At 39.5% G+C, this 26,668-nt stretch overlaps 1 protein-coding gene across 1 annotated transcript; it reads right to left on the bottom strand.

Moving 5' to 3' along the window:
* Positions 1–260: 260 nt before the first annotated feature.
* gfra1b (gdnf family receptor alpha 1b) lies at positions 261–26,668 on the bottom strand. Its single transcript, XM_040039345.1, has 10 exons — positions 25,966–26,668; positions 25,231–25,539; positions 24,527–24,610; positions 11,476–11,654; positions 10,544–10,716; positions 9,322–9,431; positions 7,785–7,919; positions 6,690–6,886; positions 2,348–2,395; positions 261–1,643 (listed from the first exon to the last, which is right to left on the bottom strand). The coding sequence occupies exons 1-10, from the start codon at positions 26,003–26,005 to the stop codon at positions 1,491–1,493; spliced, it is 1,428 nt and encodes a 475-aa protein (XP_039895279.1). The 5' UTR covers positions 26,006–26,668; the 3' UTR covers positions 261–1,490.

The following is a 26,668-nucleotide window of genomic DNA, read 5'->3' as shown; positions in this document are numbered from 1 at the left end:
CCAAATTGTAACTTGTACATAAAGTGTCTGAGTGTTTAACCCAAACCCTGGCTGATGCACAACAGCCAAGAAGTGCATCATTACAGGCTTTAGCTTCGATATCAACAAGGCTCCTATATGACAGGGTTATAATAAGAGACACACTTTACACATTTTTGGTAATGATAGGGATGTTTTAAAACAAGTCTTCATTATTTTGTATATTCTTTGAATGTCTTTGATAATTGCGGTGCCATTAAGTACATAATGTTTTTTTTTTAAATCTTTTCCTCCATTTGCATCAGCAGTAATTGCGAGCAATTAATGTCTTTTGGCTTTTGTCTTTTGGCATTTGCACTAGTTGTGGGTATGTTCACATCCTTTATTCATCAAACCCCAGAAAGAAATGAGAATGCTGGCAGACTGAAGAGCCGGGATCAAACAAAACAAAGCATATTTGACTTTTTAGCCATTAGAGTCACTTTTGTGAATTCTTTATGTTCTTGGTACTGTTACAGAGAGTTTGACGTTAGAGAAAAATACCGTTTAAGCTAACATTATGCACTTTACCATCAAAATATAGTCACACGATAAAGTCATATCCGTAATCACGTGAGGAAAAGAACCACACCTCATCACATTTCATAGATCACAGCTAAGCTGGATAAAGCTGAGGCACCTCAGTCACCAGTTACTAACATAGAATCCCAAAATATTACAGACAATATGTTACAAGCTAACAGCAGCATACAGTAATAGAGTGTGCACTCGTGTGTCATTTTTACAAAGGCGATGGGATAAAGCCACAAAGCACCATGACAATCAAATATACAAAACTAGTCTATACCAAGTACTGAATGTGTAGAAGAAAAATGTGTTACTTTCTTCTGGCAGATGTGTCTTTTTTGTCCTTTGAGGATATCTTGACAAATTGGAATGAGTTTCAGTGTTTGATGAATCAAATGTCACACCAGTAAATGTTACTTGTCAATTTTGTCCGCTTTTAGTTTAACGCTTTTCCATTTCTGCTTTTCGTGACCTAAATCAAGGTTATTGACGGGCAAATCATAGCACAGTTGTGCAAAGAATGATGCATTTTATGCTTAAAACACTCTTCAGCATGTTGGCAGTCTATTCAGTCAAATATGCAGCGGCTGCCAAAGAAATGCATTTATTCACATCAGATCACAGAGTTTATTTCCACCCCTTAAAAAAAAGAATGCTCCTAAGCATGAATCAGATTCTTGAAGTCACCAAATTGCCCCCATGAGGCAAGGAAGGCAAATGAGCTGATATCTCAGCAACAGATTCAGCAAGTCTGTTTTCCACACAGCAGCCAACATGTCATCCTTAGATATAATCCACTGTTGCCTGATTTCACTGTTCTTACCGTGCTGTTTGGTCGCTTCTAATTAAAGAAAAATGTAGCTGCTGCAGTTGGGCAGATGCCTAAATTAAAAAGGGTCCGATCAGTTCTCCAGATAAAAATGTTGAGCGATAGTCCTCAGAGTCTACAAAAGCAGGAAACCTTCAAGCTGCAGTAGTGTTGATGTGAAAACAAAGGCCAGCGCGAGGAGCATCACTGAAGGGTGTGAGCAGGTGATTTCAGCTGGCGAACTTCTAGCAATGGCGTTTGAGTCGTTGGACTCATCCAGTTGATGGTTCTAAGAGAAAAGATTAAGATGTAAGAATCGAAGTGGAAAGTTCATGAAAGATTTGTTGATACCGATGCATCAAAGTTCAGATATATATGTCATTCACCTCAGGTTACATTTAGCTATGTAGAGCTTTGTGGCTGTCTTAATAATATATCAATATACTCGTATTTTGGTGACCTTCCATCAGTCTTGTCAAATCACCAACTCTCCACCATCATGCTTGGCAGTTGGTATGAGCTGTTCACTCTGGTCTGATCTGTCCATAAGGAAATTGCTCCAGACATCTTTGGGTTTGTTCAAGTGCAGCTTTGCAAACCTAAGCACTGCTGCCTCATGTCGTTTTTGTTTTTTGGGGGGTTTTCAGGAGAGAAAAAGCTTTCCCTCTAAACAAACCATACTTGTTCAATCTTTTTTGAATTGCACTGTTGTAAACTTCAACATTTAACATCCTAACTGAGGTCTACACAGTCTTGAGCGCTTGAGTGTTTTTTTCTTTCGCAACTCTTCTGAGCTGCAAACTCTCATCGTTTGACCTTGGGGTGAAATTTGCCGAGAGACTATAAGACACACCTGAATGCCCATGGCCATAGACTCCTGTGAACGCTTTCTTTTTCAATGCTGCATAATTATGTAGAACTAAAGAATTATTGTATTTCATATCTCCTACAAGTCCACTATTATTTGACTTCACAGAATAAAACAGTTCTTACCACACACAGAGCAGAGTCCACTGTTTGATTTGACACTAGCTTTTGAGCCTGTGAGGAAAACAAGAAAAAATAGAGACATTAGCTTTCATTTATTTATTTTTTAATGGGTTTGTAAGTATTTCAGATTACACCCAGACTTGGAGAGGTGCAAAAATGAAAATAGCAGACTGCTTTATTTTGCAATGCCCATATATTAGAGGTCTTAACTCTTGGAATAATCTTCCCCCTTGTGCAAGATGTATAGGATTCAAGTGCGTGTTTGTGAAAAAGTGTGTCCCTGCTTTGTTCAAGCTCAAGGTTATGACAGTCTAATGCATTAGAAGTTTTCTCAGATGGCTCAAAACCTTTTCAGCCAAACATAAAAATACCCACATGTATTTGCACAAACACAGCTATACACACAAACAAAAGGCAAACTCACAGATACAGATGGAGAACATAAATGATAAAGTGACTCTATAGCAGTTTGGAAACACAATAAACACCCCATGTGTTGGTTCTTAAGTAGAAAAAAATTCTATGAACCAGGATTGCGGAGAAGAATGATTAATTGCTCTATCGGAGGTCTTTTCTCCTAGAGGATGTTTTACTGGTGATAAATCATATTATCGCTATTAAAAGCCAATATGATAGATTGTCTCGCTTAAAGTATGTGATATCATCTCATTTAAAAATATAGCCCCATGGTATTTATCAGAGGAGAATAGCAGATATCTGAGTGTGTGTTGGTGGGGCCAAAAATTTCAGAAGGAGCTAGAGCTGCTATAAGCACAATCAAGCAAAACATGCCATTTATGATGTTAAATGTCAGAATCAGCACACTAAATCGATTTCCTACTATTGCATTTGATATTTGAAATATCCATTTGCATGTCATTATCTGCCACTGCTATGAAAATTCCCTGCAGCAGTTTTTTTTTAAAGTGTCACTTAGCAGACATTGCAAATAAGATGGTTTAGAATTGCGTACTCATACATACAGTTCGATACCTGTTGAATTAAAATAAGTTTGAGCTATTTGAAATACTCTAAAATACAATATTAACACAAGGTCAGTTTAGTGTTCTTTTCAAGCTTTTCAAGCTTTTAATGATCTGATTGGATCGGTTTTGGTATATTTCCTTTTATTCTTATTTTTAGTTTTATCTTTAATTATACCACTACAAAATTAGAAAAATATAAAAATGGTGTCCAAAAAGTGCCATAGTAGTTTGCGTAATTAAAAAAACTGTAGTGAGATGCTTTTAATTGTAGTTATAGAGCCAGTAACACAGGCCTAGAGACTAGTCAGTGATCTCCTGACAAACAACACTTGCTGTGTATTCTCTGACCAGTTGGTGAGTGGTTGTTGGTGTTGCAAGGTGATTATGGTTGAAAAGAGGTATAAGGTGTTGCACCAAACACATCCAGCCATTGCTTTTGTAGAGCAAGATACCAACTTATCTACGAACACTCATCAACCACTCAAGGAGCAGAAGTGAAACTGTGATGCAAATTGTAAATGGAGATTGTTCCGCTTCAAATTAAACAGTGAGCCTTTAACTTTGAAGGTGAATCTTCTCCATTTCCGGTTTACTGTTTGGCAAGTAGTTGGCAAGTGTTTGCAGATGAATTAGTGTCTCACATGTAAATGGAATCGATCAGCTATATAGCGCTAAATCACAAGAACAGTTGCCTCAAGGCAGTTTATGTTGTATACGGAGCCCCGCAGGGGACATGGGAGAAAAAAAAATTAAGACGGACTTTTGCGAGATCTCACAAAATCTCGCAAAAGTTTTGCGAGATCCCGCAAAACAAACTCGGGATCTCGCAAAATCTTGCAAAAGTTTTGCCGCATTCTTCGGAGGCTGTCAGCTCGAAGCCGACCGGGAGGTCGAGGCACGATGTGCCGGGAAAGCGGTGTTCCTCCCGGCTGTAGTAGGTCTCGACCTCCCGTTAGCTTCGAGATGGTGGGTGTCAGATCTCCGAAAACGTCGGAGCACTTTTGCAAATATGTGATGTCTTGTAAACCTAGCAGATATCTGACGTTTACACAACTACATTCACGCCTCAAAATATCTTAAAAGTTTATTTTGTGACCCAGAAAGAGTAATATTACAACTAAGTAGGTGCCGCCATTGTTGGAATTCAACTTTTGCAAGATCCCTAGTTAGTTTTGCGAGATATCGCAAAATTTCATCATAATTTTTTTTCCTCCCATGTCCCCTGCGGGGCTCCGTAGTTGTAAGATAAAGACCCTACAATTTTACAAAGAAAACAGAGAAAACACCGACTTTCATATGACCCTATGAGCAAGCGCTTTGGCGAGAGTGGGAAGGAAAAACTCCCTTTTAACAGCAGAACCAGGCTCATGACCGATTGGGGTTAGGTGAGGGTAGGAACAAATATTCACTTGGACTGATTAGGGTGTGGCAGTCAGTGGTTGCTGTGACCTTCAAAAACACAAGAATGTGTTAATTACAACTCCATTCCACACAAATCTCTAACAAACAAACAACAAAAAATAAGTGATGACATTTTATATCTACAGTAAAAAGTCAAGTCTGGGCTGACATTGATGTAAACTCAGTTGACTGGGGTTGGTAATCAACCAGGAGGTGATTCCACTTTATCACTGAACTACGAGCTGCTACAGTTGTAACAAAGTTAACTGCGTAGCTTTAATCTCATTCTATTTCACCATTTAACATTAGGGGGGAAAACACATTTGGTTCATCCATGCGATGATACTTTGTCCCTGCTCTGCAAACACACACAGTCACATACACACTACCCCTGTGGGCCATTTCTGATGTTACAGTGGCAACCAATTAGCTTTGACATGACAGCTTAGGAAACTCTGACTCCACACTGACATCTCATCTTTCTGCCCAGGAGGGGGGATTCTGTGCATGCCATCATAAAACCATCCCTGATCCATCAAGGTGACAGAGCCAGACGTCTGACACTCAGGCAGCAGCTCTGAATAGATCTCTATCTGATGTTTAGGTCTCAATTTGGATTCAGCCGCATTCTTTTACAAGTTTGGAGAGCTTTGTGAATCCTCCAAAGGTGGAAAAGAAGCCTGGACAGTTATCTGAATATTTTCTGGAAGACCTTTAAATTATATTCATTTTCCCTGAATGGAGACCTATTACGCTCTTTTTCAGCCCTGTATTTTTATTTTTATTTATTTGGGTATTCTAGAGTAGCATGGCTGATTATGTGAGCTCTAATGCTTCTAATTCATGAGAATGTACATATCTAGAAATTCACGTGCTTATGTGAGCTCAGTGTAAATGTTGATATGTAAAAAAAAAAAAATTACGATTTTTTTTTGTGCAATTTGAAGCATAATTTTTGGGGTCATGGCGATTACATTCACCGCATTTTGAAACCTATGTGTTTCATATGCGCATATCATATTGCTGGCCACTGTCCGTTCAGCTGGGATGTGTACTCCTCTATATGTGCTGCAGGCAGTGCTGTGATTATTGTAAACAATGAAGTAGAAGCCGCTCTGATGGACCATTACCTTGCAGCACAGTGCCCTTTTGCTTAAGCGAGTAGCTCCTTAGAAGGCAATTAAAAATTTCCTAGTTAATGAGATCAGTGGAGGTGTACACTGATTGACATCATCCCTGTGAGTTTAATAGAATTTAATTTGTTCACTCTGTAATTTAAGATTTGTGACACTGGTAGCCTATATTGGCTTTTGGTACAGTTTAAAAACTACAGAGTCGAATAAAACTGCAAGAGGAGAAAAACCTCTTTTGTTTTTTTGCGATTGTGGCTCAAGAGTTGGGAGTTCGCCTTGTAATCGGAAGGTTGCAGGTTCGAGCCCCGGCTTGGACAGTCTCGGTCGTTGTGTCCTTGGGCAAGACACTTCACCTGTTGCCTACTGGTGGTGGTCAGAGGGCCCGGTGGCACCAGTGTGTGAATGTGTGTGTGAATGGGTGGATGACTGGATATGTAAAGCGCTTTGGGGTCCTTAGGGACTAGTAAAGCGCTATATAAATACAGGCCATTTACCATTTACCATTTTTTACAGACTGGCTTTTCTTGGGTTTTTATATATCTGTAGCAGATATTTCTTACATTGAATTTTTGAATGTTTGGTGTAGTTTTTGTACTTATGTGGTCATTATCTGGCCTCCTTGACTACAAGCCAAGGTACTCCCTTTGGGACCATCAATCACATCGAACTGAACTAAAATGAGTATCATCACAATAGTGTCTGTTTATTGGGGTTTAAGCGTCATATTTCTCTATAATTGTATTCCCAACCCCTTTAGTTTCAAATATAGCAGCTGTGTTGATGGGGAGACAAAAGATACAGGCCATACTCAAACAAAAACTTCACCTGCAGGGTCCCGCAGATCTGATATAGTGAGTTGCCATCAAGATCCAGTTTGGTCATGTCCGTCAGCGCATCCAGAGCATTATTGGTTTGTGCTTTACCCTTCCGAGTGATGCTAAGGTCTACTGTGGGCTGAATCGGGGGCTGGGGTTGCCAGACCCCAACGTCTGTACCATTCCCAAAAGCCTGGATGGCGTTACCTACAAGAAAAGAGTAAAAAAGTATTGATCTTTTCTGCAAGGTTTAGTCTTAGCTGTCTGTATTTGCTTCAGAAATAAGTGCAAGTACCATGACACCAACTGTTTTAATAACGTCCAACTAAAAGCTGCTACTAATTGATACTTTCAGTAATTGAGGAGGAAAAGAAATGACGTGACCTTTCTTAAGAGCCTCTTTAAAAGCAGTGGCTGCGTGTAATATCTGTGATTTGCAAAACAGTCCAAAATTGGCTCCACAAAGGAAACACCAAAACCTTAAAGATAATTTCTATAATCTAATTTTGGCAAGATTAAGTTGACATTCATCATAAGGTTTATTGTAAGGTTTGCAAAAGTGGCAACTGCGGTGATCACAAAGCCACCAATGGATGATTTAGAGTAACATCTCAGTCCCTTACATGGGGTTATAAAACTGTCCAGTAAGCTACAGTGAAAACCAGATGTGACAGATGGCTGTCCCTCCCTGAGCCTGGTTCTCTCTGGACTCTTGTCGTTTGTTTGTCATTAAGGTAGCAAAGCATACTCAAGCTTCGTTCAGTGAGTGTATTGATGTAGCAAATTACTGCTGCTCCTCAGGCTCACTTCAACAGTTATTTCTCTATTAGAGTGATACTGTCCAAAGTAATGTTAAATCTTAACGTACGTATATAATATCTGCATAATATAACATATGCAGACAAACCGCAATATATGCATATTGAGTTTTATGACCAGTATTGTTGAATCACTGGAGTTAAATTCTGGCATCTCAGATCTGATACAATTTATAGTGATATTTTTAAGTCTAACACACCTGGTGAGTCTGACCCCAAGCAGAAAAGAATAATGCAAAGATGGGAGACAAGTTATTTCTGCAGGATGGGTGAATATGGGCACTTACGTAGACATCGGTTGTTGGTGAACAGCTCAACAAATTTATCACAGTCTGGCTTGCTGTTCCCACTGCCACTGCAGTCGCACCACGGCGACAGGCTAATTCCAAAGGATCGCACATAATTGGGTGTCATCACTGTACCTGCAGCATAAAACACAAGTAGAGCACTGTTAGTGAATATGACTGTCGTCCCATTATTCCAGTGGAAACCTTCTACCAGGACGTCTTTGGTTTATCGGGTAGGCTCGAGGCTCTGCATGCTTAAATAGAAATATTCAGGTCAGTCTGTGTGTGTAAGCAGATTCTCCACTGCAGGCAAACTTTAACCTGTTTATAAGTTTTACAGAACTTGCACTGAATTAAAAGATGCTACATTAGAGTGAAACTCTGTCTCGACATTGACACTTGGCATTGACAACTTGCTGCATCACGATTATGACACTCATTGCCTGGTAAAGTATCCTCATTATGTGGCCAATGGCTTTTTCTTTTCTTTTCAAGAGCATCCACATTATTCAAACAAGTGCTAATGTCACTGCAGGTGACACATAGCAGCTCTGAAGAGACTTGTGACAAGTGTTTTCGGGGCTGCTGACGCTTAACACCCATTGTGAGTCCACAGTTACGACTAAACTGGGGCACATTGTACTTTATGGACGAAATAGCCAAATGAAACTATTCTTGGCTATTTTTTTTTCCCATCTTAATGAAACTGAATAAAATGCTGATTTGTTTAGGGATCATTGGGGTTGAGTAGGCTCATAGTTATTAGCTCCGCAAGTACATGCAAATTTTTGTGTGTGAAGGCAGAAATGAGCGGTTAAACTCGGGGGGGCCCATTAGAGGGTGTAAACTGTGTGAAGCATGATATGAATGGTGCAGATTAAAATGTCTGCCTGTTGAGTTTGCAATTGGTCACTGTTGCCCTGCGTTCAAATCTCATTACAAAAACTCAGTGGGACATCATTTTTCCTTTCTACATAATTAAACCTGCTGATGGAAAAAAATCCTGAATTAAGTACTTTTCTGCACAGTGTTTTGGCTTATGAAGTGCGATGCCTTGTACACGCTACAAATTTGAAATTTATTGACTGTGAACTTGGGTGTCTTGCGTCTTTAACCTCGTATCTTAAGCTCTGCTTTGAAAATGCATGCCAAACTTGCAGTTTGCAGGTCAGCATGCTAGCTGCAGAGAGGCAAAGAAGCGGGGCTTATATAAAATGTAAATTATAATGCAATGGAATATATTCACATCGCTTTTTTTCCCTACTTTTAATGGGTTTCTGTTGGCTTGTACTTTAAGAAAAAGCAAATGTGTTTAAAACTGCATTTTACTTCTAACTGAGCTGACAAAAATCTGCAAATTACCAAAAACGGCGACCAAAAATCCCCCCACACCAAAGTAAATAAAGAATTTGTAAAAAAGAAAATACAAAAATAGAATGAGTTTGGTTTAATTTCTTAATGCTAGTTTGTCCTAATAGCAGCAGCAGTTTTGCTAAAATTTTAAAAGTAATCCAGCTTTACAACTTGATTAACTTACCAATAAGACCTGAGTAAGAAAGCAGACAGTCAGCATAGTTCTCTCTAAGACAGCCGGATATGGAGTGAACCTCTGGCTGACAGTTGCTGATGAAGTCTGCCAGTCTTGACCTATGAACAAGAGTTAAAAGAGGTTGAAGAAGTCGCTGCTTTGGGGTTTTGACATATTTTTGAGTAACTGATCAGTAATTTCAAGTCATTTCTTCAAGGTTGTCACTTTTAAAAGCATTATATCACTTCCTGCTATGTTTGATCATTCCCTGGATTTCCCGTTCAGACCACAAGCACATGTTGTTTGATAAGTGCGAACATCAGCTTTTGTGTCAAAATGGCCTGACTGTCATGTTGATGATAGTTACTCGTGACAGTGTAGGTCTTTGGCACCCAAGACTAAAATGTGGTCTTCAGCGCAAAGAGTCCAGAGTTTTCATGCTTAAAGGTTTAGCATCAGGTCAGGCGTCAGGAGCACGGCACTCTTTTTTTTTGGTTTCTATAAATTTCCACCCCAGGGTCTGACTGTCAATTTTAATGTCCTGAGGTGTCTGAAGGAGAGCGCTTGATGCAAACTACTCTGAGAGGATAGTGGCCACTTCACACATCGGCCTAACAAGTGAAGATCCCTGAATGCCTTGGGGGTTGCATCAGGAAGGGCAAAAGTCTGCCAAATCAAACACAGGGAGCAACCCGCAGCGCCGACCTCAGCCGAAAGGTGACAAATGGGAACACTTGCAACACATGACATCTACAAAGAGGGAATACATGGATGACAACGGACAAGAGGGGGAAACTAGATTATTGTTACTATTATTATTATTATTATTATTATGTTATTATAATTGTAGGATTATTTCCTTCTTAGCCACTTTATCTTCATGGCTCTTTATCTACTCACTTCCTAATTACTTTACTTTTACTGTAGATTTAAGACATTACAGCAAAACTCCACGAGTGAATAAAAACTTACCTAATTTATGCAATATTTATAACTGACAGTACACGACAACCTAGTCTAATTTGCACATATTTTTAGCAGTTCGATTACAGACTTAAAGTGGCTGCGATTTACGATAAATTACATTTTGAATATTTAGTTTTCAATTTGTACTTTGCTCAAGATGGACAGAATGGAGGAAAAATCTTAGTGGTTAATTTATGGTCATATTTACTGCCACAGAAAAACATCATGTAAAAAAAAGTCTACCAAGTATCTCGAGGTGCCTTACCTGCATATGTAGTTGGTCTTACATGTGTTTTGAAGAGATAAACAGTTGGTTTTGTCCTTGTCCTCGTAGGAGCACACTGGTACAATGGTTTGACGTCTGCGTTCTGCACATGCTGTCTGATCCCCCGTTGGACAGGAGCAAAACAGCATCCCGTAGCTGTATTTCGTGGGAACCTTGGTTTTGGAAAGGAAACGGCATTTGACATTTAATGCTTGCTTTCTCAAACATCTGTGTTCTATATAAATTTCTGCATTGTTTTGATGGCATGGCATGCATCCAGCACAGCCAAAATATTACCCACCCTTTGACCCCTCGCAAGCCGATGTGTAAACTGAATATCATAAAGCTGGGCAGAAAGTATGGTGTGGATATGCAGCTATACTGCAGCTATGTGAAAGACTGAGATAGAAATGAGACTGAAAGACAGTTTAAATTTCATATGTTTTGTACTTAGCATCACAAATAACCAAAAAGAAGATTATGTGGCAACGCTTTTCTCTTCATATAGATTTTGTGTGAATGCAGTGAATGAACAATGTTGCACTGCTGCTGTGAATTTGTAAATAGTTTAACTATTTTAACCGAGCTGTTCTTCTTATTTACAGCAATACAACATTTCTATAATAGTCATTAAACATGTTTAAAATACTGACATAGGCTAGCTTCATTGCTGCTGTTTAAGCATTCATCCTCAGTAAAATGTTGTGTTTGACGTATATGAACTACAGTATCAAGAGCTATAATCTGGCAACATAACAGCAGCCAGTAGTCAGAAAGTAATAAGCAGGATTTTAAAACTGTTTATCTTCAAAATAAACCTCCGGTGTCAAATATGGTCTGAAAAAAATCTACAGAGGAGCCTCGAAATTTGTGTCTGCAAAAGCAGAGATTTTCGAAATAGAAAATGTGTAGGAAAATACGAGGATAATTACCTTGTCAAAGAACTGTCTTAGAGCCTTGTGGCATTTGCGCTTGTTGCAAACCTCAGAAGTGGACACCCTGCTAGTGCAGGGGTTGATGTAAGCCGAGCGATACTTCTTACACGTGTCATTCAAGTTACAGGCCTTGGCAGCATTCAGACAGTTGTTCTCCTTTGTGGAGGCAGGCTCGACTAAGAGAGAGGAGAGAGTCACGCAGTTATTTAATATTTTCTAATGTGAGACTTACTGATTTTTGTGCGCTGTTGTTTAAGCCAAGCCAATCAAAATTAACATGATAGCTAAGTTACATGAGTGAATAGTAAGAAATCCATAAAATAAGCGTAGAAATATTTTCAAATCAGACGAAGAAAACAGGATCATCAATGCAACTTTTATTCTTTCCCAACATTATTTTCACTTTGTCATAAAGCCCCCTTTCTTCTAAAAGTACCTGCTTTTATTAGTTTGCATCTATTTTTAAAGTAAAACTACAGTGTTATATAATTGAGAACAATAAAAACGATTTATTATTGATTATTTTGAATGCATTTGGATCATTTACCGTTAAATTGTTTGAAACTGCAGAATATATGAGAACAACTGTTCAGATAGAGAAGTCTTTTCTTGCAATTTAGCACAAAACATTCAAGCAATTTTTTGCTTCATTTAATGCATGAGGTGCTTTATGTATTTATCATATCTCACATCTCAGGTCTCTCTGATCAGGCCTTCCATTTATACTTTTAGCAGCAGAAATCAATAGTTGGAGCATCTTGACAGTTTATCATTCCCAACTGGATAAAAGCTAAAAACCCATCTTTGAGAGTATTAAAAAAAGCAGATGTTATGTGATTTTTGTGATTGTAACCGTTTCTCGTGTTTTCATACATAGCATATGTAACCGAGGCTGATTTTGCCTCAAAAATACAGGCGCATCCTCAGGCACGGTTCACATTCCTTGGCTTAAGTTATGGAAATCAGGTCATCTCCGTTTCCATCCCTGTGTGCCTCGCCTTCCGTCACAGAAAGAAAGCATTCTGCGGCCAAAATAATGCCTCTCACTTCTCATTTGTTGTCATTAAAGTCTTTCCTGCTCCACTGCTTTCTGCACAGTAACACAGACTGTATCCTCTGCCTCGACATGGAAGAATGAATTCTGTAATTTTGCCTTTTGAGGTGGAATTGAAGCTCACTGCACTCTTTCATGCACCACAGAATGAGCTATGATTAAATCTGAATACATTCTTGAACTTTGGGTTAATCACATATTACAAAACCCATTACTTACATCTGACAAGTGACTAGAAATGTGGGCTGTGATCCTTCAGTGGCTGTTTGTAGCTTTTGGGTCGTGGGTGTTACGGTTTTACCTCCATTACTGTTAACCTGCAGGAAAATGCTGACCTAAGTTGGATTTAAAAACTGTTTTGAAAAAGTTATCACTTTTGACGACCTGGGTTCAAATGAGGTTATCTGCGTGTGCAAATTAACTGGCCGGGTTGTGTGTTAGTAAGAAGGTCATACGCTGAAGCCATATTGACATAATACCCCACAGCAGGTAAAAATGAACAACAAAAAAAGCGTTTTAGCAGTTAGGAAGCTCATTTTGAATTTATACTTTAGAGTCATTTGCGATCACAAAGAGTAATGATGTTGATATAGCAAAGTTCAACAATTACCTCACCCACATCCTCCCTCAGAGAACATTATGTCCTAAAACAGCATCACATAAAACAGTAATATGATTCTATTTCTTAACAAATTTAGTGTTGACATTAAGGCACTTTTACATTGCCACTGGGTTATACAGCATCAGTGGGATTGGGAAATTCCATTTGAATGCTCTATTGTGTACCAGTATGTATTTGCTTGTTTAGTTGACTCTCAAGTTGTATATTCTTTCTGTGTTTCTTTGTAAAATAAACACTGAATTATCAAAGTTATGAGTAACATCATGAGTCTCACACAGCCTTCTTCTGTTTCTCCCCCCGAGCAAGACCACCACTGCAGTAAATGACAAACAGAGGGATCTGACCCCATGACCTCTAATGGGATGATGCAAGACATTTGAAAGACTGTCGGCCGGGTAGGCCTACATATGAAACTCAGACAAGAGGATAATTATACCAGCCTTGGGGGAGTAATGATCAGAAAGCACCTGCACCTCTCCAACAAACCTATATGTGTAATGTTGTGAGAAAGTATTTTCCCTTCCCTTCTTAGTTATTTGCATATTTTTCACACTTATATGCTTTCAATCATCAAACTAATTTTAGCATTAGACAAAGATAACCTGAGTAAATACAAAATTCAGATCTTAAATGATGATTCATTTATTAAGAAAAAAACGTATCCAAATCTACCCGGCCCTCTGAGAAAAAATCATTCCCTTATAAACCTAATAGAAAGAACTGCATGTAACCGTTTGTGACAACTGTCAAAAAGTCCTTCACATCGCTGTGGAGGAATTTTGGCTCACTCTTTTAGAAGAATTGAGCCACATTGGAGGGGTTTCCAGCGTAAACGTGCTGTCTGAGGTCATGCCAAATCATCCCAATTGGATTAAAGTCTGGACTGTGGACTAGGTCAGGGGTGTCCAACTCCAGGCCTCAGGGACCGGTGTCCTGCAGGTTTTAGATGTGTCCTTGATCCAACCACCTCGTCAACATGTCTTGAAGTTCTCCAGAGGCCTGGTAATGAACTAATCATTTGATTCAGGTGTGTTGGTGGTATCAGGGTGATATCTAAAACCTTTTGTCTGTCTAATCCGCAGAAAGGAAGGAGCAAATGCTTTTTCACTGAAGTCAGCATCCAGACATATTTCTGTACATAGGTTTGTCCTGGTTTTCTACAGTGTTGTCTACTGTGTATACAGAGTACACTGCATATACAGTACCGAAGACAAAATACAGTAAACATAGGTCAGAAAAAACTAGGACCCCTGAAATAACACTGAAGCCTTTAATTTCAGTTCAAGGTGCCTCAAGGCAATTTACATTGTAAGGTAAGCACCCTATAATAATACAGAGAAAACCCCAATAATCATCTGATAGTTGGGATCAGCCAAGTTGTTTATTATTTGTTTACTTTTTCTTGTTGACAGTGATGTTGTTTATAAGTGTTACATGGCTAATGAGACACTTGAGCGTTTATTTTTTCCTCAATAAATGCTAACACTGCTATTTTATGCTAAATGTCTCTGCAGTACTACGGCGCTGAACAGTGACCCTAAAACCAAGGGGGAAGAAAAATGAGAATCCTGCATGTAGGGTTTGGGGCATCCAGGTTTCCTGGCAGGAAAATCCTCAAAGCTTTGTGCACCTCTGCCGTCCCCTTTCTTTAGCATATCTTTATGGATTCAGACAAATTTCTCATTTCTATGCAGACTGCACATGGAATGAAGCACACAAAATTTTCTGGATTGATGCTACCATTAAACACATTCCATTCAGAAACAGTAGAGCTGTCCCTTCGCTGTAACCTTCCATTTCACTGAAGCGGTCCTGGATAACAATGTTCGGCAAAGAAATTGCTCGATCTGCTCCTTTTTTTCCCCTCTGAATGTAATCCAAGAACATTAATATGAACATCGTGGAGTTGCACTTTTGTCTGCGTATGACATAAAAATCCTCTCTTGTCCAAGAGACACAGATTAGAGTAATACTGAGAATTCATGTGACCCTTAAGCTAACCATCAACAGCCAGCTGTGTGCCTGAAGCTCTCAAGTCAATAAGTCTTAAAAAGGTGTGGATTACTGTGAAACTCACTGAACAGGTTTAGTTAAAAATACTATGACATTCCCCATAGAGTGCAGCAGGATTTCTAATCTTATCACGTCATGTTTTAACATAATACTTTTTTAGCCATCTGCCAAGTGCATAACTGAATTTATGAAAGATTGCTGTTTAATTGAAAAATGAATTTTAACTACCATAATGGTTCCTTGGCTATTGTTATAGCTGCCTGTCTGTTATAACTGATTTTCTGAGAGGTTTGGTTAATCATAGATTCTCTTATAAATCTTTTAATACTTTTCAGGACTCTTTATTTATTTATTTGACTCTCGTTTAATGAGATATCTTATTTTATGAGTAAAATAAGGCCAGTAGTGTTAAATGTCTTCAGGCTGTATAACAGTCTGGCACAATGCCTGATTCGACTCTCTCCTCGCTTTACTCAAAATTCACAAAGTCACCTAAACTTAAAAACAAGAACTTTGCCATCTAGATAATGATTCAAATTAATATCGTTCATAGTGTATCAGTGATTCACTTCATTTATTATAACCCGTCTCTCTATTCAGTTTCGTCTTTGTAATTTAAGAAAGCCCTGAATTGGTCAGAGCCTCTCCGTCATGGCATCTGGCCTTCTGTCAGGTTTCCTGCCAGCATCACTAAATCCACACCAGTGTCTTAATACTTGACCAGACCCAAGACCAATTTATTAAATGCACCAATGCAATTAGCAAAATCCCCTTTAGTTTTTACCGCAGCCATTATTCCTTTCCTCCATTTAATCCTCTAGTAGCTCATTTATCGTGCATTGATTTAAAGAGTAAGCTTAAGTAGCTGCAGAAATGTTATGCTGAGAATGAAATTCCCTACAGAGTCCCCGATGATTATGATTGCCTGCGGACATTACTCACATGATCAAATTTTCCTGTAATAATAATGCATGTGCGCAGTGACAAACATGTTACTATGGAAGCTGAACTACCCTTTTAAATTTCAGGTTGTTGGGGGATTTTCTTTTACCAGAAAGCTTCTACTTAAAGTAGAGTATTTTTGATTGGACTTGGTGCGCTATCAGTGCAGGATATTGCAGAAAGAAAGGCTGAGCTCTGAGCTCTGATTGCTGTGAGTCAGATATGATACCCAGGTACACCTCTGCTTTGTGCTTTTGTTCTATTTTGTTGTTTTGTTGTTTGCCAGTTAAAAATGGTAATTTTCTTTCTGTTTTTGCTCTCACTTTACAGGGTTTTTGTTTTGTGTGTTACTCAAAGAGATGTACAAAAAGGCCTGGCCAGAGCAACAACTATTTTTTTTTTTTTGATGGTTAGGTTTATCTGTAAAATTACAGTGAACTGTGTGGACAAATGTTACAGAACATCATTGTTTTTAAAGCCTTTTTTGTGCATACTTTGTACTTTCCTTGTACATACTGTCATGGAAAAAAAGTAGTCTTTCAGTCCTAAGTTTTTACTTATCAAAACATTATCATTGTTAGAAATCCAGTCTTTACCAGACGAGTTTAGACTGGTACCATTTTATCAGTACTAAGTCTTAAAATTAAATGTAATTATTCATTTTAGAACAATTTAGTCAAAATGGAGCAGTGGGTGAAAAACTAAGTGCAGTAAGTACAGCATTAAATCTTATTACGTAGAAATTAAGCAGTTAGGTAGTAACGAGGTGCAGCTAATTAAATGCACTTGATTAACTGATCATCAGCAAGAAGGAACGCCTCTATAAAAGCACATGTTTGGGCAGTTTGCAGGTCTGGAGCATTTAGGTGTGTGCTAACCCAATGCCATGGAGGAAATACATCAGCAATGATCTTAGAGAAGCGATTGTTGCAGCCCTTCAGTCTGGGAAGGGTTTTAAGGAAATTTCCAAATAATTTGAAGTCCAAGATTCTACAGTGAGAAAAACAGAAAGGCAGTTCTCAGCAAATTCACTCCAAGGTCAGACCATTCAATGCTCAGGAAATCTTCCAAAACACACAAACAACCAAAGGCTACATCTCAGAAAAACAAATGATTAGCAAGTTAAAGGTTAATCTTCTTCTGTATAATTTTTAAAAAGCAAAACTTAAGCTTAGGTTTGGAAAACTTTATCTGGACCAACAACAATACTTCTGGAACAATGTCCTTTGAATGGATGAGACCAAAGTCAAGATATTTGGCCATAAAACACAGGAGCACGTTTGGCAAAAGACAAATGGCATATCAGCACAAATGCCTGAAAATGTTAAGCACAGTGTTGGAGGGGTGAATATTTGGGCTTTTCTTGAGGCCACAGGACCTGCACTCCTGGATTTGACCTGAATATTTTTGTTAAATAGAAATCAGTAAATCAATAGAAAGTGTAATATGTCATGCTCTTTTGTTCATCTAAAATTATATTTACTTAATTTTAAAACATGCTAAGAACCACATGAGTTTTCTAATCATATGCTTAGATCTGAAATCGATTATTTCTTTTTATTGTGTAATTCACCTTTTTACCATGAAGAAAGAAGTCTACAGTGACAGCTGTTATCACAATGATTAGGTCAGACACAGAATAACAAGCAGTGGTTGGGATGGGTTGCACAAGGGCTTGCAGCAAAAATGTGCAAATTAAAACAACCTAAATAGCACCACTACTGCAAATTTTCCAATTACATGCATCAAAAGGTATCGCACTGAGATCAACTGATCTGTGCAAATTTCTCATATCTGAAAAGATAATGTAACGTAAAACAATTATTAGATTAAAGGAATAGAAGTTAATTAAATTTTTGCCCGTTAAAACTACCGTAATCACTGCAGTTCTTCAGAGTTTAACTGCATGTATGAATGCCTAGAGTATTTTTTTTCTGTAAAGGAGTAATGCACACATTCGTGACAACATGTATGCGTACATATTCCTGTGTGTGGGCGTAGGGTGTGGTAAACTCACATAAAATAACAGCACGCTTGTCAGAAAACACTATCATGTGTCACCTGCAACCTACAGTACTTTATTTTTTCATCTCAAAGCTATCATTAGCAATTGCCTGCATCACTTATGGTTGCATATCCACTCTGCCTGCTGCGCACAACTTATCACGGCTAAGCCATAAGGTACACTCATCATGTTGAGGAATTTCTGCTTTTCAGGACATTTTACTTCTTCCGGTAACATTCATATGTGTCAGAGTGGCAAGACATGCTGGAATTGGGTTAGTAAGTTTGTAAATGACAGCCTGTGAACTTGCATTTTTGTGTATTTTGTAGTTTCCATACCTATTGATAGTATCAATCATGCCAAGAATGTCATTGACCAAATAGTTTTGCTTTGCATGAATTAGGGAAGCTAGCAATAATTCACAGTTACAGAGCTTCATGGCAAAGCAATTAGGCTGTTTTTCAGTTTTACGAAGCATGTCCAGCAAACACAACTATTTAGCCGTCTTTCACAGTAAACTAACAAATGTATGTATTTAATAATACGAAAGTAATGCAGTATATCTCCAGTTCAGTGACATCCATGCTGGAGGTGGTTATTCAACATCTTCATTGGATTTTAGTCTACAGATATTGGTGGATTTGTGTAATCTTCATATTTAGATGCAGTAGCATATAACTAAAACCTCTTATATTTTAAATTGTGTGCTTACTATACAATAAAGTTTTGTTGGTTTCACTTCATGGCACCGAATATCTGATATTTGCTGTGTAATTACTCAACACATAAGTGAATTTCCGACCTCATAATTGAATTCAGTTGGAATAAACGGAGCTTTTTGCGGTTTCAGAGGGGGCAGAAAAAAACAAAGGGGAGAGGAAGTGCCATCCAGTGATTTGCTGATACGGCTAAAAGCAGGTTTGTGCAGAAAGAGTCAGCAAATTTAAAGTGTTTCTTCTGCTGATAGCCACACTGATGTTCAGCTGGAGAAGTTTGCTCACATATGGATAGTTCACAGGAACACTGAGGCCAGCAGCAAAGGACAAATACTACTGAGGATTAATCTGTTGCTTCAGGCATCTAGACCCACTGAATTATTCTTGAGATTCCTGCAATGGAAAATCATCATGGCAAGCTTCATCTCTTTTTCAGTGGCTATATCCTCAGCGGGACTACTGATGAGATCTGCGGATGGACTGGGAGGAGGGGGGAAAGATACTGGGATCAGCTCTAGGGCCAGTAACTAGTAGGGAGATTTTCTTAAAGAAAATAACTGCTTCTGTGTTAAATTTGAGGATCTGGCTTGAGGAGGTTTTGGAAACTTCTGCAAGATATCAATTAAGGATGGGGTGAAGAACATTTGTTCAGATTTGTACTGGTTATAAAATAGCTTCATATGAACATGAGCGGCTGGAATTTAATGATAGGAATTGAGTACAAAAAGCACGCGTAAGACTGCACTGACACAATCCAATCTCAAATTTCAAAGAAGCAATACATGCAAACATGAATTTTAAGAGGAAGCATTTTATTAAAAATGAAAATGTATTTGCTTAATTTATTGCTCAATATTATGTACACTATGTGCTACTGAAAGGAGCCTCTTGGAATGGATTCGGCGCTCATACCACCGCTGCCAGCCTTGAATGCCCTGAAGTACCCTCGTAGATTTTAATAGACATAAATGCAGTGTGTTAAGGGCAGTGCTGTAGCCCCACAGTTCCCTTTGTCTGCACACCAGTATCTGTAAAAAGCACTCTCACTGATTGATCGCCATCATTGATTTATAAATGACGCAGCATTTCATTTCAGTAGCTCCTCGCGGGTATATTCTACCAGTTAGTGGCCTCGATGTCACGCCTTTCGGATTGAATCGATAATGTTATTAGTATGACATAAGAAAATCTTTTCGCTGGTGCCATAATGACGTAACAAAGGCAGTACTCAAAAATCAAAAGAGGTAGAGTAATTGTCTTGACTTTGTGTTATGAATGCCCTCTGTGTTATTCGTTCATTTGATATTCTACACGCCCGTCTCAACAAACACTGGATTAATTGCAATGACGTCTTCAGAAACAGTTCTGCAGGCTTCCTGAAGGACATCCCAAAGCTTTTCTGCCTTTTGTTCTGTTCTCTTTCAACATGATCTCACACTGCTTCAATAATGGTGACAACAGGTCTCTGGGGAGGCCAATCCATGACAGACAGTGCTCCTTTGTGTACTACATTGGCAATGTGTTTGGGATCATTGTCATGCTGAAAAGTGAAGCTGTTGCCAAACAGGTGTTTTGCATGCCAGATCAAAACCGGATGGTTCTTTTACAATTTTGATAACGACACGCTGAGATGTAACCCCAAACCATGACAGAGCCTCCACCATGTTTACAATTGGCTGTAGACACTCAACGTTGTATCTCCATGTATGTATTGATAACAATAATTCAATAAGACCTGTTGTTACTGACCTTGAATCAAGTTCTTGCGTAATTTGGCAAATCTGTTTTTCTTCCTTCTTAGGCCTGCTGCGTCTTTTTATCCTTACCCACTTTTCTCTTAATTTTTCAGGATACAATGCACACCATGCCAAGATATAACAAGTCTTCATCTAATGGCTGTTTAGAAATCACCTTGTTAGGGTAAACATCAAATAGTTTACCATAAAAAGTGCTTGCAAAGTCATCAAAAATATATATACAGTGGGGCAAAAAAGTATTTAGTCAGCCACCGATTGTGCAAGTTCCCCCACTTAAAATGATGACAGAGGTCAGTAATTTGCACCAGAGGTACACTTCAACTGTGAGAGACAGAATATGAAAAAAAAATCCATGAATTCACATGGTAGGATTTGTAAAGAATTTATTCGTAAATCAGGGTGGAAAATAAGTATTTGGTCACCTCAAACAAGGAAAATCTCTGGCTCTCACAGACCTGTAACGTCTTCTGTAAGAAGCTTTTCTGTCCCCCACTCGTTACCTGTATGAATGGCACCTGTTTGAACTCATCATCTGTATAAAAGACACCTGTCCACAGCCTCAAACAGTCAGACTCCAAACTCCGCCATGGCCAAGACCAAAGAGCTTTCGAAGGACACCAGGAAAAGTATTGTAGACCTGCACCAGACTGGGAAGAGTGAATCTACAATAGGCAAGCAGCTTGGTGTGAAAAAATCAACTGTGGGAGCAATCATCAGGAAATGGAAGACATACAAGACCACTGATAATCTCCCTCGATCTGGGGCTCCACGCAAGATCTCATCCCGTGGGGTCAAAATGATCATGAGAACGGTGAGCAAAGATCGCAGAACCACACGGGGGGACCTGGTGAATGACCTGCAGAGAGCTGGGACCAAAGTAACAAAGGTCACCATCAGTAACACACTACAACGGCAGGGAATCAAATCCCGCAGTGCCAGACGTGTTCCGCTGCTGAAGCCAGTGCATGTCCAGGCCCGTCTGAAGTTTGCCAGAGAGCACATGGATGATACAGCAGAGGATTGGGAGAATGTCATGTGGTCAGATGAAACCAAAGTAGAACTTTTTGGTATAAACTCAACTCGTCGTGTTTGGAGGAAGAAGAATACTGAGTTGCATCCCAAGAACACCATACCTACTGTGAAGCATGGGGGTGGAAACATCATGCTATGGGGCTGTTTTTCTGCCAAGGGGACAGGACGACTGATCCGTGTTAAGGACAGAATGAATGGGGCCATGTATCGTGAGATTTTGAGCCAAAACCTCCTTCCATCAGTGAGAACTTTGAAGATGAAACGAGGCTGGGTCTTCCAACATGACAATGATCCAAAACACACCGCCCGGGCAACAAAGGAGTGGCTCCGTAAGAAGCATTTGAAAGTCCTGGAGTGGCCTAGCCAGTCTCCAGACCTCAACCCCATAGAAAATCTGTGGCGGGAGTTGAAAGTCCGTGTTGCTCGGCGACAGCCCCAAAACATCACTGCTCTCGAGAAGATCTGCATGGAGGAATGGGCCAAAATACCAGCTACTGTGTGTGCAAACCTGGTAAAGACCTATAGTAAACGTTTGACCTCTGTTATTGCCAACAAAGGTTATGTTACAAAGTATTGAGTTGTATTTTTGTTATTGACCAAATACTTATTTTCCACCCTGATTTACGAATAAATTCTTTACAAATCCTACCATGTGGATTCATGGATTTTTTTTTCACATTCTGTCTCTCACAGTTGAAGTTACTGACCTCTGTCATCATTTTAGGTGGGGGAACTTGCACAATCGGTGGCTGACTAAGTACTTTTTTGCCCCACTGTATCACTACTTCTAACTAGTCTGGGAACAATGCTTTAAGGACTGACTGATCCACTGGTGTTTTTTATGATTTCACTGCTGACTAAAGGAAAAGGATGGCAGCAGAGGCTTCTGGGAGAACTCTCTGTGCTTTAGAGAGCATAAAAACTCATTGGACATCATTTTATCATTCAATAGATCAGTGATCATAAAAAAATTGGACAGAAATTTCAAAGAGCTCTGCTGGGGTGAAGAAGAGGAATACTCTGACCGAGTAACTCAAGCCAAGAAGATCAACCAATATCAGTCTCGCTGAGCTGTTCGTGTTGACTGAGGGAAAGGAGACATCATAACAAACAAGTGCTGAAGCTGGCTACAGTGAGCGTCAGTCCTTTAAACAAAATAACCAATAAAATTACTTTTTTTGTTTGTATGTTTGTGCCCAATCACTTTAAACCCCCAAACTCTGGGATTTATTTAATTTTATTTCTTTTTTATTAGTAAAAGCTAAATTTCTTTCAGTGTTCTTCTTACACTGTTGTTAAAAAATCCATGATGAGACATGGCATTTACTGGAGACGCCTGTACTTTACTTCTAGTTAAATGTCCTGAAGCACAGAGCAGAAAAAAGTGTTACTGTTCAAATATTTATTATCTGGGTGATATAGCAGTCAGAATGGGGAGTATTATGCCTTAACAGTAGACTCCAGGGGGTACAGTACCTATCATTGGAGTTTTGGCTCGCATGTGCATCATTTTACCCTTTTGATTGCCCGAGGCCTGGCTTAGTTGCAGGCAGGAATGCGGTCACTTATGACAAATGGATTCCTGATATCTAGACTACTCAATGATTTATTTATTTATTTGTAAAAGCTATAGCTGCTTACGTTATAATGGCTCCTCAGAGCCATCGCTGCTTCCTGATTTGTCTTGCTCACACTGCCTAGGTAATCTAAATTATTACTTAAAATAATATTTTAATATTGACGAGTAAGTTTTGAATTTCTTTTTTTTAAGTATATCTTGATGAAGGTTTTTCCCATGTATTCAAAAGGATTCCTTGGAATTTTTGGGAGGTCGTGGAACTTGCACATGGTTTTGCAGAACTATTTCAAGCTGATTTTGTTTTATTTCTTGGCCTTTTAATAAATCCGACTTGGTTTGACTGGTTATTGTGGACGCTTTGTCACTTTTGCAATTCCTCACAGCCTCTCATTGCCATACCTGCAGGTATCTCTTTAGTATCTTGCCATAATTCCAGCGCAGGTGAGAAATGTCAATTAAAGTAATGTTTCCTTTTTCTCACTGTTGAAATACAGTTGTGCCCTCGTCTCTGAAGCAGCACCACTGTTATATACCAAGTGGATTCAATCATAGGAAGAGCGAGGGACATGGAGAGAGAAAGAATCAAATGACCACTTTTTTCTTTTTTTGCAATGAAATGGTAGCTGGCCAATGCAATAGACACCCTCTTCCTGCCAGAAGCCCAATATTGAGGCATGCCAAAGAGTTCTGCACTTGACACACACACACACGTGTTCTATCAGTGCCATTGAATGCACACAGATGGTTAATTGTCTCACTGTGAATGTGTTTATGGGATCTCTGCAGATCTAATTTTGGGCCTGCCTAGGTGTACACTCCCTGGTCCACCTGCACTCTTTTGACATTTGAGGACACATATGGCATTTACCTTTACAACATGGTTTCTGTTTTTTCTTTCTCTCGCTTTTCAAACCAGGCATTCAGCGCTCGCGGTCTCCAGCAGCTCAGACAAAACCTCCTCTACGCTAAAAGGATGATTAATTCAAAACTAGCAGATAAACGCTACTCCCCGCGTTATACTGTGACAGTGGAATAACATGCAGACCCCTCATCATTGCTTTGAGGGTGAAATACACTAAATTACTCTGCTTTGTGTATGGTGGGTCACAGTGGCAGATAAAAGCTTTTGTGATGGATAATGGGCATTGAAAGCTGCAGCCTGAAACCAGACAGCAATAGCAAAAAGTGGTTGTCAAATAGTGACAGATTTGTGGCAGCGATGTGGTGACTTAAGCTGGGTTTAAAGAACAACTGAGAAATAATGGCCGTGACTTAACACTGCACAGCGTCCAAAGTGAAACCTCAGGAATGCAAAAACAGGTTCTTACCAGCTATGATGGGAGCCAGGCGGAAGATATCCGAGAGGCGGCTATTCACTGGTTCATATGGAGAGTATTCCAGCAAATCGTTACCTGCATGGCAAAAAGCAAACGTGTGTGTGTTTGTGTGTAAATGCTGTCTTCTCTAACAGCATAATATCAGATGCATAAATTTGGATTTATTATGATCAAATGGGATTAATCCCAGTTTGATGCAGTGTGAGAACAAGGTTTATCTTGGCGTGTGTCTCACCGTGATATTACAGATACAAAAAATGTTCCCTTCTTGAAGTCATAAACAGATATGTAGACTGATAAACTTTGATGATGATGAGTTCAGACATAACCTCAAGTCAAGAAGCTCACCCAGGTACAGGTCTGAGGTACAGATTTGTCTCTACTCTGCAGGTTCTTGACATTTGTGATAAACTTATAAAAACTGAAGTATTATTGCAGTATATAACCTTACAAATTTGTTCCACCTTTACCAACGCATGAGTGGTAACTGTCCAGCAGTATGTAATATCATAGAACAACAGGAGGCGTTCAGCCTACTTTGTAATCACTATACTTTAAATACTTTATATTTCTGTGCCTTTAAGTATAAATCTACATGAGTACATTTATAAGTTCAGGACTAACATGTAGTGATGCTTTTACTTGAGTAATCTTTATTAATGCTCAGCCCTCTACTATAAATGCACATGAATTACCCTGTAAACTCTGATATATGCTCCAAAATATCCGCAAGCAGTTCTTCTCCTTTTTCATGCCTCTTCGGCATCGACAGTTGTAAAGGGGGCTCTGCTTCATGGCATCTATAGCGCTGCGGCACTCGCCCTGCGCCTCGGCACCGTGGACCGCGCTGAAGTTGCTCTCCCTCCCCGCCACACACTGCCTCATTGTCCGGTACTTGGTGCTGCAGGAGTACTCCTTTAGACATTGTTCACTGGCCTTTACGCAGTCCAGTCGGACGGCTCGGGATGCTGAGCCGCTGTCACCCTTCAGGGTGAACACAGAATCTGGGAGTAAGAAACAAGAGTGAGTGAGAATGATTTGTGGAGTCCGTGTAAACTACTTTACTGACACTGCATTACGCACAGTTTAGACATCTGTCAGCACACACTGCTTAATTGGAGAGCACTTTTGTTGTTGTGGTGCTGTTTCCTACACAACGCACATAGGCTACACATTACTGCTGACACGCAAATATGCAGCGAGCACCAGAAAAGCTATGAACCCCGGAGGCTCACAACCGTGTCCCAGCAAGCAGAACAAATCAGTTCAATGAACTTCTCCTTTGCCGCTTGGCGAAGGACGCTCCTTGTTCACCACCACCCTTCTGTTGCTTGAATTTATTCATATGAACTACAAAGGAGCACGCGCAGTTTCAAAACGCACGTTTATGTATAAATTATAGGAATTCAACAGATGAATGTGGCACTTACCCAGAAAGGACAGTATAATGACAAAAGTTGTTAAAATCATTGCGCTTTGGAAAATGTTCTTTTTTAACGAGGTGTTTCCGAGATTAAAAGAAAATGACACGAGAACTTGTCAAACTGATCCACTTGTCCTCTGGTTGCACATTGTGCGAGAGAAAAAGACGAAGCATCCTGTAGATCCAACAATGAGAATCCCAGCTCTCCACCGGAGTCCGGCGGCTAAAACCAAACCGTGCGAACCTGCCGGACTTTAGGACGACACAAAAAGCGAGTGAGACGCAAAGAAGCGCGCTGATGGGCCATCTCCACTTCACCCTGCTCGCGTCAACTCCTGTTTGTCTGCGGGGGTGCTTAGTCCGACGCAGTCCTGCAGGTTGGAGGAGGAAAACTTTGCAAACAGAACCTCTGGAAATCACATCACAAAACCCTAAAAGCAATCAGTCCAACTTGAAAAATGGATTATTTTATCTTGAGCAGTCCATCACTACCTGGAATGGAATTAAAGTCTTTGTTTTTTAATTTATTTATTATTTTACATCCAGTTAAAAAAGGGGGGAAAATACTCCGTTTAGATGAAAGGACTTTAAAGCGTAAAACCTAAAATAACGCGGTTTGATCTGGACTGTCCTCCACTCTAATGGAAAAAAAAACGCAGAAGCTGGAGATGCAGCGTGCGAGGGCGTGACGTCATGCAGCTGTGCGCCCA

Source organism: Simochromis diagramma, unplaced genomic scaffold, assembly GCF_900408965.1.
Source record: "Simochromis diagramma unplaced genomic scaffold, fSimDia1.1 OVJJ01000402.1, whole genome shotgun sequence".
Lineage (NCBI taxonomy): Eukaryota > Metazoa > Chordata > Actinopteri > Cichliformes > Cichlidae > Simochromis > Simochromis diagramma.
The sequence above is the reverse complement of the archived record's forward strand: the minus strand, read 5'-3'. Positions and strand labels throughout refer to the sequence as shown.